The sequence below is a fragment of the Cydia strobilella genome, chromosome 27, assembly GCF_947568885.1.
Source record: "Cydia strobilella chromosome 27, ilCydStro3.1, whole genome shotgun sequence".
Taxonomy (NCBI): domain Eukaryota; kingdom Metazoa; phylum Arthropoda; class Insecta; order Lepidoptera; family Tortricidae; genus Cydia; species Cydia strobilella.
In genome coordinates this window covers 3371011-3384774 of record NC_086067.1, presented here as the reverse complement: position 1 = coordinate 3384774, position 13764 = coordinate 3371011, and the positions used below count along the sequence as shown (strand labels likewise).

The 13764-nt window shown below is 35.1% G+C and overlaps 1 protein-coding gene across 1 annotated transcript in view; it reads right to left on the bottom strand.

Annotated features, from left to right (window-relative positions):
• Positions 1-13764, bottom strand: part of LOC134753541 (neurofibromin) — a 98470-nt gene that overhangs the window by 81449 nt on the left and 3257 nt on the right. Inside the window, exons 4-13 of the mRNA XM_063689452.1 lie at positions 13586-13707; positions 7724-7823; positions 6676-6776; positions 4390-4539; positions 3749-3848; positions 3286-3428; positions 2462-2655; positions 1958-2066; positions 1157-1315; positions 388-581 (exon numbers count right to left, since the gene is read on the bottom strand). Of these exons, the coding sequence (XP_063545522.1) occupies positions 388-581; positions 1157-1315; positions 1958-2066; positions 2462-2655; positions 3286-3428; positions 3749-3848; positions 4390-4539; positions 6676-6776; positions 7724-7823; positions 13586-13707 (1372 nt within the window). The remainder of the gene's footprint in view (positions 1-387; positions 582-1156; positions 1316-1957; positions 2067-2461; positions 2656-3285; positions 3429-3748; positions 3849-4389; positions 4540-6675; positions 6777-7723; positions 7824-13585; positions 13708-13764) is intronic.

Below are 13764 nucleotides of genomic sequence, written 5' to 3'. Positions count from 1 at the left end.
TACGTACGGGCGCAGCGCACACCCCCCCACTTCCTCGACCTCCGAATGCACGGAATTGGCGTGCGACAGTACGAGTATGTATTATTAGTGTTTGCTTATTACTAGGCACTTATAGAATCCATATAATATTGATTATGTGCGCGACAGTGGGGTTTGACTGGCAGCTGCATGACATATCGTTATTTGAGAGACGACATATTGTCAAACAGTGTGAAAATATGAGCCCCTTAATTTTTTTTTGCTTTTTGCCAGACTAGAAGTTTCATTCATATTAAAAGGAATCGATATTAATCCGTAGGAGCGGCCGACACCGTGTCAATGGTCGGCACCCTACCATTGCCTGACACCCTACCAGTTGTCGGCACCAACCGATGGTTGGCAGCCTACCTGATATCCCAGAAAGTATTTAGTGGCGCCTCAGGATTCCACATATGCACACGATCAGGCCGATGTAAAGCCAGTAACGCGTCCATTGCTTCCTGTGAGATCTCGCCCATGCCTGTCTGGTGCACCAGCGATACCAGACCATTGATTAGTTCGGTAGTTGAGGATTGGATTTCAATGCCTGAACGGCCGGGGTTCTGAAAGAAGAGGTATTCAGAGATATAGTTTTTTTTAAATGTGATAGTCAGCAAACGAGCAGACGAGCCGCCTGATGTGAAGCGGTCACCGTCGCCCATGGACATAAGCAAAATCACAGCAGCCACTTAAGCTTTGCCGACCCTTGAGAACCCTAAATATAGGTATTTTAGGTTCTGTAGGTATTTAGAACATTTTTAGATATTTAGAACGCTGTCTAGAGTTTCGAACCTCAAAAGGAATAAAACGGACACTTTATAGGATCACTCGTGTGTCTATCTGTCTGTCTGTTCGTCTGTCACAGCCAAATTGTTCCGAAACTACTGGACCGATTGTGCTGACGTATGTAAGTTGGTGACCCAAAGAATAAATCAATTGAAATCTTGGCGATATTTTTGGGGGGAAATTTAAATTATTCCCTCCTACCCATCCCCCACTTTTCCTGTCTTATCTCTGAAACGAATGGGCCTAACATTAAAAAAATACAGTTAATAGGTCATTGTTCCAGGAGAAATTTCACAAAATATTTAGTAGTCTATATAATATCAGAAACAGTTATGTAATTGAATATACTTACACTCAACATCAACATAGGATCAGCATGTATAAGTTTCACCATGCACAACAGTAAGTTTCTGTAAGCCGGCATTTCTTCCGACTTGTTGAACTTGGCCTGCACTTCTTTGGATTTGAGGGAACGTGAGATCATACGGAGCGGCGTGTGGACTATGTAACCCTGTTGAGAATTATTTGCGTCAATAACATTTTTCGAGAGGTAAATTTTTAAACCAATCAGTCTAATAACGTAGAAATTGAAAATGGCTGCCACTTTTACTAATTTTCATTCAAATACAAATAACTTTATTTAGTCGTAGTATTCGTATTTATAAACATCTTGGACCCTCAGATTTTGTCATATCTTTTTTGAGGACCACCAGCAGTCCATTTAGCCTGTCCGTAAATTTACTAAAAACATACAATTGCCTACTGCTGATGTTTTTTGTAGGATTTTTGAGGGCCGCCGACGGCCCACATGGCATGGTATTAAAGCAATCGGACCGCCTAATTTATTTATTTCTATCAACGGATCGTACTAATAGAAGACCGATTCGAAAAAAGCTTGTTATGCAAGCGGAAGTATCTTTCGGACTATTTTTATTAGAAAAAGAGTTACAGCTTTTTTTGATACAAGTCCGAACTCAATTTGTGCAAGTAACATCAGTTTATATTTTGAACCCTCTTTTTATCTATTTAAACACAATACGACTGTCGACTTTAAACAAATCGTGAAATGCTAAAAAAAACTGACGATTCATGAATCAAATCACTAGATTTTTGTCTGATCAGTCGAACACCCTCTTAACCATTATTAACATACCTGCGTAGCTTTGTTCAGTGTATCTGTGAACATCGCTCTAAGTTCGGCCGCACGGGGGTAAAGAAGCTCTATTTGAGGCCACCACGGTAACCGTGGTTGTTTTATAATTCTGTAACATAAATGGTGTAAACAACATGGTCCTAGGCCCTTATTGACTATATTAATCATTTATTCCTTTAACGTTTTAACAAAAAATCAACGGATTACTAATTATTTTTCTCCAAATGTAATAAGGTAACGTAGAGGCTCCAGTGCCCGACACAGCTCCTATAATCAACATTTTCAATCATAATGTCATAGCAATAAAGTTAACAAGGTGTCGAATATTGGGTCTTAACATGTCGATTATTGGGATGTTTACGGTACGCATAGTTGGACAAAGTATTATTGAAACAGAATGAACGATTAATACCAGAAGCATAAGAGTTAGCGTTGTGACATTTCACCTATGAAAATTGTAACTTCTTAAAATTGTATGCAATAAGCAAAATACAAAACCCTTACCTGAGTAATGAGTTGACTATGACATAATGATAAGAAATGTGCGTGTTAAGGTTGAGGCACACTTTAATAGCATCATTAGTGTGTGGCATGATGCGGAATAGAGACACGAAGCAGTCGGTCATCAGATCCAATTCTGAATACCCTGAGATCAGGTTGCCTCGTACGTAGGATTTTGAGGGATTGAAGAGGAGAGACTGAAACAAAATATATTTACAGATCTTCACCGTTAGGCAAATATATCTATTTATAAGTAAATAGCAGTGGTTTTTCACCTTTCAGTAATGGGACAACTTGACAAAATTCCTTTTTAGCTAGGGCTGATTGGATATATAAATACCTAAGAGAAACACGAGCTCCAAGGAGTTGTTCTATTTAAAAATCGCGAATCACTTAAGTTGCTCCCAACGACCACCAGGGATCCGCGGACCACAGGTTAAGAATCATTGTTATAAAAGTAAGGACATAGTGCTCCGAAACCAGACAATGGGGTAAGCAACTGTCAAATATAAGGCAGGCTATAAAATTCCAAAAAAAAAACAAGAATTTGACACAATTCTAGGGATTGACAGGGCAAGCTATGCTAGCGCCATCTGTAAAACACTTCGACCGGCCAACCCTATCGCTTTGTTTTCGTAAGTACGCTGTGAATTGGACGGGCCAAAAAGGAAAATGAAGCACTATACCTTTACACTTTGGTGCCGTGACCAGGATACTTTGCATGCATTGATATGAATTATAAAATATATATCAGTTTATTAACGAATTTCGGGAAAAAATTGTACCCAGTAGTGTCATAAATGGGTGCTAAAATAATAAAAACGTACTTTAAGATCGTTAATGACGGATTTGACAAGCACGAAAGTGACGTTTCCACTGTCAGCGATGTTCAAATACGTCGACGCTTTACAGAGTTTGACACATGTCACGACCGCCGCCTCTGTCATCTGTTTGGAGTTGTTCTGTGGGCCTGGGGAAAGAAGAATATTATTAGGAATTGTAAATTTAAAGCTGTAAACACTTTTGTTTAAATTGTAATATTTTGTTATTTTTAACTCAGAATGACGAGCTGTTTCAATCTTGAATCCTAATAGTGTCCCTGGATTTTTATTTTCATTCCGTCACCATTATTCATAGGTTTCATAGGTTTATTGCAAAAAAATTAGGGTAAGAATTGCTAAACTTTTGCTTGTCACTTGTCTTATTTCATTCATTTATCATTAGTTTAATTAAACTGTTCTTAAAATTTGATAATGATAATTGTAAATAATGTACGTATATAATACTTACTTAGCCCTCTCTTTACCGAGTCGATAAAATGTTTCTTCTTCGTATGTCGCGGACTGCACGGAGCGCCGCTGTCTGCATTCACTATTTCTTCTAAAACTTTCTGCAAAATAATATTTTTCTTTAGTAAACATATGCAATTAATTAGCATAGTAGCAAAGTAATTAGCATAGTAGCAAGTGTAATTGGTGTAAACCGTTCTTGTGAATATAAATAAATAAATAAATATTCAAAGTTTAACTATTTTATAAGATCTTTCTTTAGACTAGGTTTCTGTCAAAATACAATCTTTTAATATATCGAAAAGCGTGTCTAAACATTTGATTTTAAACCCTACACTTATGCACATAGAGTTGAAAGTCGATTAGTCGAAGTAGAAAACGACTGCCTAAATATATAACACTGTTTCGAACCTGCTCCTTATACTCACAGGGTTGACAACAAGTAACATGATCTGCAACGGCCACTCTTAGGTTTCTTAGGAGAAAAAATCTTGTAACATCTCGAAAAGCGTATCGCATTTTATTTTAAACCCTTAGCTTATATACATAGAGTTGAAAGTCGAAATACAAACTGCAGGAAAATCTAGACAACGACAACCCCAATATCTTACAAGCGATTTTAAACTTTATTCCAATACTCACAGGGTTCAAAACTAGTAGCATAATTTGTAGTGGCCACATCGCCACTCTAGATTTCTTGTTGTCGGAGAAGCTATCTTGTAAAGTGTCGAAAAGAGTGTCGCAGCATTTGCTGAGATCCTCGTTAGGCCGGCATTGGACTTCTGCGAATTCCTAGAAAAGAAAGACTTTTTAAACTTTTGCACGCTTTATGTCATAATCAGAGCCCGGAATTTTTGCGGCAAAACAAAAGACTGTCGCAATCTTGCTAGAGATAGAAACATTTTTTATCGGTAATGCAAGAATAAAATTGCACCAATTAAAAAAAACCGGCCAAGTGCGAGTCGGGCGCAACGAGGGTTCCGTACTTTTTAGTATTTTTTGTTATAGCGAGAAATACATTATCTGTGAAAATTTCAACTGTCACGCTATCACGGTTCATGACATACAGCCTGGTGACAGACAGACAGACGGACAGCAGAGTCTTAGTAATAGGGTCCCGTTATTATCCTTTGGGTACGGAACCCTAAAAACGTCTTTTAACTTACAGAGGGTTTTAGCATGTAAATGTAAATTACTTCAAGATATACTGTAGGTGATAATTCCCTTTTTTTTCCTTTCTCAGTTTTTTATTATTTCATCTTAAACAGATATGTACATGTATGTACTTATAAAAAAAAAAACCTTTTATTTCTGGGTAACGGCATAAATATAAAATGTTTGCAAACTTAGTCTAGGATTAAACCTAATTTATATGTATATGTAACTAGCGACCCGCCCCGTCTTCGCACGGGAGCAATGCTGATGTACTCGTATTACTACATAGTATAAAACAAAGTCGCTTTCCGCTGTCTGTATGTCTGTCCCTATGTATGCTTAGATCTTTAAAACTACGCAACGGACTAAGATGCGTTTTTTTTTTAAATAGATATAGATAGTGATTCAAGAGGAAGGTTTATATATATGTCGGGGATGAGGCGCCCTCATCGCTCCCGCCAAAGTGAATGTAGGCCAACTTGCTTGACCAGTCTTACTAACAAAACTGCCAACTCGTATCTAACTTCACGCAAGCTAAACCACTTGACGTTCCAAAGCCTGTACCTGTCATCTTAGTTCAACAATACGCTAATAGATGGCGTTACTCTCTACATAACTCGTTAAATGACATTATCAACTAAGTAATACATAGCAAAACTTTGCTAATCGATTGTATACAGGCGTCTAAAACTGAAATGTAACGCTGCAATGTGTCCTTCTGGGGTCACGCTCCGACATATATGTATAATTTGTAAAGGTTTTGTGTAAATTTGTTGAACTACCCGTGCGAAGCCGGGGCGGGCCGCTAGTTATACATATAAACCTTCCTCTTGAATCACTCTATCTATTAAAAAAAAACCGCATCAAAATCCGTTGCGTAGTTTTAGCATACACAGGGACAGACAGACAGACAGCAGGAAGCGACTTTGTTTTATACTATGTAGTGAAGAATTTATGCAAATTGACATGTTAATCTTTATTTATTTCTATATTATATCCTTAGCTCATTAAGGGCCTGTTTCACAATTAGAGTTTTGAATGATTCACGGTTAGTTTCACTAGACTTATATTGACCGGGATATAGACCGTGATTACCTTTTGTATTATTTGTGAGCTCCCGATATTTCGACGCAATAATACAAAAGGTAATCACGGTCTATATCCCGGTCAATATAAGTCTACTGTTTCACAATGTCCAAGTAAAGTCCTGAATAAGCTACTTGCCACTTATCTGACGAATAAAGTCATCGTTGGCGTTTCACAATCTCCAAATAAGCTTTATCTGCTGGATAAAGTGCTTTTTTTGTAGGAAATTTTATCTGGCAGTTAATTTATTTGTTAATTAGCTATCCAATACTTTACTTGGACATTAGGTAGTAGTAGGTTAGCGTGGTATGGGCATGTGATGAGGAGGGATGAATGCCATATAGGCAAAAGAATGTTAGGGATGAATGTTGATGGACGGAGAGCGTATGGTAGACCCAAAAAGCGATGGATGGATTATGTGAAAGAGGATATGAGAAAGAAAGGAGTGAGTGCTGAGGTGACGAAAGATAGAGGAGAATGGAAGAGAAAAACATGTTGTGCCGACCCCACTTAACGTGGGATAAGGGTAGGAAGAAGAAGAAGACTTTACTTGGACATTGTGAAACAGACCCTAAGTGAATTGTATATATAATAAATGACAATGTATGACTATTACTGAATAAATGATGATATGATATGAATCACACCAGAACCCTATATGAGGTATAGGCCTGGGTATGTGCTTACTTGGGGGTATGTATCCATCCAGTTCCATATTGCTTTTTCTAAAGACGATACCAAAACTATATGCGCTGATTTTCTTAATGATTTAAACTTTTGTGTTGATTCTGAAAAAAAAAATCGAAACAATTGAGTAAATGATGTAGTTTTATGGCGTATAGCTAATAAGCTATGAATCGTCTTTATCTGTCATTTTGACTTATGTATTTGTAAGAAAGGGATAAATAATAGTTTAACTAAATCAGGTCCGTAAAGTTTTGTGAATAAGGGGGTAAATCTTTTGACCCCATCTTAACCCTTCCTTTAACCTTAGCCAAATGAGTACTAAGGCTCGTAAAGTTGATGAAAATATCTAAATATCATACACTAAAGAAAAAGTGACGGGTGTGGTGGTAGTGGTATCTCAGTTTATAATTTATATAGGGTGTCCTTAGCCATTGGACAAAGCCGAAATGTACATATGCATTAAGGTATTTAGAATCAGTATACCAAGTATCATAACAACCGGTGTAGCGGTTACGAAGAAATTAACAACTTACGATTTTTTAATTTGGAGCAGCCTGTATGTGTAATAGCTCCTGAGGTAATAAATAGTATAAAACCTTCTGCGACCTTATTGATTATCTTTTTTATTTATGACATTAATAAGATTCTGACTTTTGACAAATGTCATCATTCCCGCACATTTTCGAACAAGTTGTCTAAAACACTGCCAATGATTAATACAGTATGTTTATTTTTGTTGTCGATCATTGGAATTAATATTTGTTTAGAAATTTATGTTTTTATCTTTTGTTCTAATTAAAAAAATATTAACGTTAGAGCATACCTGAGAAGTAACCCTACGTGGGATTTCAGGATTTGTCCAATGGCTAAGGTCATCATGTATATAGTAGTGTGACTACTTAAAAAGCACAGATCAGAATATTTCATAAAATAATTTGATTTGTTCCCTAGTTGGATTGATATAACAACAATTGTTATATCAGCTCTATAGATTTCTAAATGGAGTGTGAACCTTACTGCAATTGTAATAGAGTTGACATTCGCCTACCTGTGAGCAGCCGTATAAGCCGGAGAATGTCCACATTGATGTGTTGTATTAACTCTATATCTGTATAATCGGGGTTTTCTTCTGAGCTTGAAGCCAATTCCTGTTATAAAAATAAGAATTGTATTAAAATTCATCAAAAAAGCTATAATAATCAGACCATCATAAGTAGGATTGTACGATATAAAGTGATAATTTACTGGACTTTTTACGTTCTGCTATATTGACTGAGCGATTACGAAACGCGAGCGAAGCGTCTCTGTTTCAGCTTTGGCAAACATGCTTTCGGCTGTCTGGCTGTTCTCCTCTAACTACAGGTGCTCGTGAAATTTTATGACCAGGATTCATAACATAGAGTAACTTATACTAGAGCGGTACTGTCATAGTAAATTTTGTAACCCCAGTAAATTCACTGCCATCTATCGACACACTTTAAAACTAAAAATGAAGATTTATAAAAATACGATAAAATGTATTTAAATATGGATAAATGTTTTTTTTTAAATTTGCATTAATTATTTTTATGATTTTGACCCATGTTCTTTCACTGATATGCGTTAAAATTGTTAAATAACAAACGAAACCGTCAACGCCATCTATACGACAGTAGGCCAAAGCTAGTAGCGCCCTCTGAACGAGAATCAAATTTTCTTGATTTTCGAGGCACGTTTTTTCCTTAGACTGTATCCATCTATTACGGAGTTATATCTATCTTTGTTCATAATAATATTCCATAATGACGACACGTCTGACCTAGTAGTGTAGGAAATGAAGCAAGTTGTTGTATGGAGACCCATGCATTAATTCCTCAGTCGATGAAATTTTGCTTGGTTATTGTATAGTATGAGCCGAAACTAAACATATAAATATCCAAAAAAAAAAACACCTAAGTTAGGTATTTATACGTAAAAATACAAATCTGTTTATATATTGAACCGAGTAATTCCTCCGTCCATAATTTTTTTACCAAATAAGTTATTTGTATCAGTATGTGCTACTAGAAAAAAATCCAAAACTTTTGTCAAACATGACAATATTTTTTTTATTAAAATTCCTTTTTTTGACTCTAATTTTCATCGGAAAATTGCTCTGTCATTTTTTTCTTCTTATATGATCTTAGAATATAATTTGGCGTAGTGGGTAAGAAAATCCAAAAAAAAATGCATACCCAAATTTATGTAATTTAGAACTATTAAAAACTGTGAGTAGAAAATTTCTCAGCCTGATTTCTTTTTAAATATATACTAAGTAGTCACGTATACACTTAAATCCAAAATATCCAAAAGATATATTCATCCAGAACACCGAAATTTTGGAAGCGAAGATAAATCCATCCCGCGGTTACCCAATAATGTACCTTCTTCCCTTAGCAGTTAAGTGCAGATTAGCGTCCCGACCCGACCGCGTGACCCGCAGCCCGCACTTAAGAAGGGAGTTGTCGTTGTCACTGGTGTGTGATTCTTTACCACTACATTTAGTGATTTTTACAAGCTTTCATTTAACTTGTAATGTAACTATGTATGTGGTTATGTAGCTATGTTTGTACGTGTCAAATTTAAATTTGAGCCACTTTCCGGTTTTCGATGAAACTGAAAATTTGCACACATATGTAAGTCGGGTGACAATGCAATATTACGGTACCATCGAGCTGATCTGATGATGGATACAGGAGGTGGTTATAGGAACTCTGTGATAAAACAACGCAACCTAATTGTGTTTGGGGTTTTTAGACTTGTCTCATGGAGTATTAGTTGCCTGTGGAAAGAAAAGTACAGTCAGCGATAAAAGCTTGTACCAAAAATGAAATTTTTGCCAAAAACTTATTTACGTTTTCTTTGTACCGAATAATATATACTTACTTAGTTTCATATATAGGCCACCAAACGAAGCCCAAAAATTGCCATTCAGGGAAATAATTCGTGTGTAAGCGTATTTTGGCATAGTTGTAGATAAAGGTGCCTGAAACAACATACTAAAAGTACTGATGGATGGGGGTGACGCTAACGGGTAGAGGGGGGTGTAAAGGTCCCTTTTTTGAGTTTTTCGTAAATAACTCTTAAACGGTGGCCCATAACAAAAAATGACCTGTTACATAAATAATCTACATAAAATTGCCTACAAGAAAGATTTCATACACTTTTTCGCTAGGATCAACATTTAAAAAGATATTAAACGAGAAATATTAATTAAAATCAATTCTATGGTACGTTTTTTTTATATTTTTGTAAATAACTCGTAAACGGTGGCCAATAGCAAATAAATGTTTTTGAACGTAAATAATCTACATAAAATTTACTACAAAAAATATTATTCATCATTTTTGCTAGGATTAATATTTAAAAATATATTAAAGGGAATGTTAATTATAATCAATTCTTAGGTTCCTTTTTTTCAGTTTTTAGTAAATAATTTGTAAAGTATAGCAAAAAAAATCTTATACACAAATAATTAACATAAAATTTTCTACAAGGTACATGTGAAACACTTTTAGCTAGGATCAATATTTTAAAAAGATATCAAAGCGGGAAAGTTAATTATCAATTTTAAAGTCCTTTTTTAGTTTTTCGTAAATAGCTCGTAAACGGTGGCCCATAGCAGTAAAGGTTCTAGTAAATAAATAATGTACATAAAATTTTCTACAAAAAAAAATCCCAAAACTTTTCTCTAATCAATATTTGAAACGAAATTGAATAAATAAAGTTAATTACAATCAATTCACAGCTCCCTTTTTTTAAGTTTTTCGTAAATATTTCATAAACGGTGGTCCATTGCAAAAAAATGTTATACATAAATAATTTACATTACATTTTCTACAAAAAAGGTTTATTACACTTTTTCGCTATTTAAAGAGGTATTAAAAGGGGAATTTAAATTATAATCAATTCTACACATAATTTAACTTTCCCACTTTAATAGTTTTATTGATCTTAGGGAAAAGTGTTCCACATGTTTCTTGTAGGAAATTGTATGCCAATTATTTGTGGTATTTTCTATAAAAAGGGACCTTATTGTCGATGTCGCTTAAAAATTTATGTTTAAGAAGTTTTTTTTGCTATTGGTCATACTTCACAAATTATTAACGAAAATCTAAAAAAGGGACCTGAGAATTGATTATAATTAACTTTCCCTCTTTAATATCTCATTAAATATTGATCGTTGCTAAAAAGTGTAAAATACCTTTTTTGTAGAAAAAAATATGTGAATTACTTTTGTAATTTTTTTTTGCAATGTTAATGTAAACGGTGGTCGTTTACGAAATATTTACGAGAAACTTAAAAAAAGCGACCTCTGAATTGATTTTAGTTAACTTTATTCCTTTAATTTCGTTGTGTTATGGGTACTCAAACAACGATATATATAATATACAAATACATAAATACAAAGAAAACACCCAAGACTCGAGAACAAATATCTGTGTTCATCACACAAATAAATGCCCTTACCGGGATTCGAACCCAGGACCATCGGCTTCACAGGCAGGGTCACTACCCACTAGGCCAGACCGGTCGTCAATATTGATCTTAGAAATGTTTTCGAAATGTTTATTGTAGAAAATTTTATGTAGATTATTTATTTACCAGAACCTTTTCTGCTACGGGCCACCGTTTACGAGCTATTTACGAGAATCTAAAAAAGGACTAAAATTGATAATAATTAACTTTCCCGCTTTAATATCTTTTTAAAATATTGATGCTAGCGAAGTGTACCACATTTCTTGTAGGAAATTATATGTAAACCAATTATTTACGAAAAACTGAAATAAAGGAAACTTAGAATTGATTAAAATTAACATTTCCTCTTTAATATCTTTTTAAATATTAATCCTAGCAAAAAGGCTGTATAGTCTTTTTTGTAGTAAATTTTGTGTAGATTATTTACGTTCAACAACATTTTTTGCTATTGGCCACCGTTTACGAGTTATTTACGAAAATATAAAAAAAAATACTAAAATTGATAATAATTAACTTTCCCGCTTTAATATCTTTTTAAAATATTGATACTAGCGAAAAGTGTACCACATGTTTCTTGTAGGAAGTTGTCTGCAAATTATTTATGTATCAGATTTCTTTTTGCTATACTTTACAAATTATTTACGAAAAACTGAAAAAAAGGAACCGAATTGATTATAATTAACATTCCCTCTTTAATATCTTTTTAAATATTAATCCTAGCAAAAAGGATCCGTTATTTTTTTTGTAGTAAATTTTATGTAGATTATTTACGTTCAACAACAGTTTTTGCTATTGGCCACCGTTTACGAGTTATTTACGAAAATAAAAATAAAAACACCATAGAATTGATTTTAATTAACTTTCTCATTTAGTATCTTTTTAAATATTGATCCTAGCGAAAAAGTGTGAAATATTTCTTGTAGGAAATTTTATGTAGATTATTTATGTAACAGGTCATTTTTTGCTGTGGGCCACCGTTTACGAGTTATTTACGAAAAACTAAAAAAAGGGACCTTTACACCCCCTCCCCCTTCCCCCACCCGTTAGCTTAACCCCTATCCATCAGTACTTTTATTATATTGTTTCAGGCACCTTTATCTACAACTATGCCAGAATTCGCCTACACACGAATTATTTCCCCCGATTTTCCTTCGTTTGCTGGCCTAATAACGAACTTTGCTCCCGTATGACCGCAGACAATATAACAAACGAAAACAGTAAGCCACCGCCGGGCTAGGCGCGGCGCGCGCGCGGGCGGCGGCGCCGGCGGCCGGTACCGCTCCCGCACCCCGCTTATACACTCCGCTCCCTACTACACTGCTACCGAATCTCCCGATAGTCCCGATATGTTTAGTTTTTAATACGCTCGTTATTTTTTTGGATTTTTTAATAATTGAATGGTAAGATAACTGTGAACTTAATTCAATAAATAAAATGGATAGAGAAATTTTCCACGGGGAGTAAAAAGCCAATTTCTGAAAATAGTATAGTTACATGGTAATTTTTTTAGATTTTCATTTTGTAGGTATAAAACGGCAATAAAATGGCATTCCAGTAAAAAAATTAGACTGAGCAATTTTCAGGTCCAAGGCACGCCAAAAAATTATATTTTATTAATATTGGTATTTCTGCTAGGATATATTTTTGGATATTTCATATATTGTTGCAATACGTTACATGAATATGTCCGGTGAAGAAAGTTTGAACAGAGCATTTTTCGGTAAAAAGATATTAACGATTTAAGACTTTAGGTATTTTCTTAAATCCTATTATTATTATTCTTTGGAAATTTATACAATACTCTTTATTTATTGATACTTTATCATACTGTAAAGTTTTTTCTGGCAGAGGAATTACTGCGGGGTCCACTACCTTTATTTCCTACACTATAGTGGGTAGTGACCCTGCCTGTGAAGCCGATGGTCCTGGGTTCGAATCCCAGTAAGGGCATTTATTTGTGTGATAAACACAGATATTTGTTCCTGAGTCATTGTTGTTTTCTATGTATATAAGTATGTATTTCAAAATATTTATCAGTACGGTTTTTACTCACTATTATTTTTAGTCGCTTTTGGCGACATGTTTCGGATTCTTTGGGAATCCATCCTCAGGCACGAGTGTCCGCGGCGGTTGTACGTCGTGCACTGCCCGCGCCGCCCGCCTCGTCGCTCGTTGCGATAATAGTGAGTAAAAACCGTACTGATAAATATTTTGAAATATGTCTCACAATAGTTTAAGTGAGATTAAGTATGTATTTATCTAAATAAGTGTGTTTATATCGTCGCCTAGCACCAATAGTACAAGCTATGCTTAGTTTGGGCCTAGGTCGTTCTGTGTACTATGTCCCCAATATTTATTTATTTAAGACAGCCTTTTTGTATTTTGTGCAATAAAGTTTAAATAAATAAATAACCTGTAAGCGAGCACTGATCCTGTTGAACACCGCGTTGAAAAAGTTGAGACTGAGTGCGAAGAGCACTTTGCTCGCCAGCTGCCGGAGCAATGCGTTGCTTGTTGTGTTCTCGTTCCGCATGTCTGGACAAACAATATTTATTAACATTTAACAGCCAAATACGTCAACTGACGCGCGCA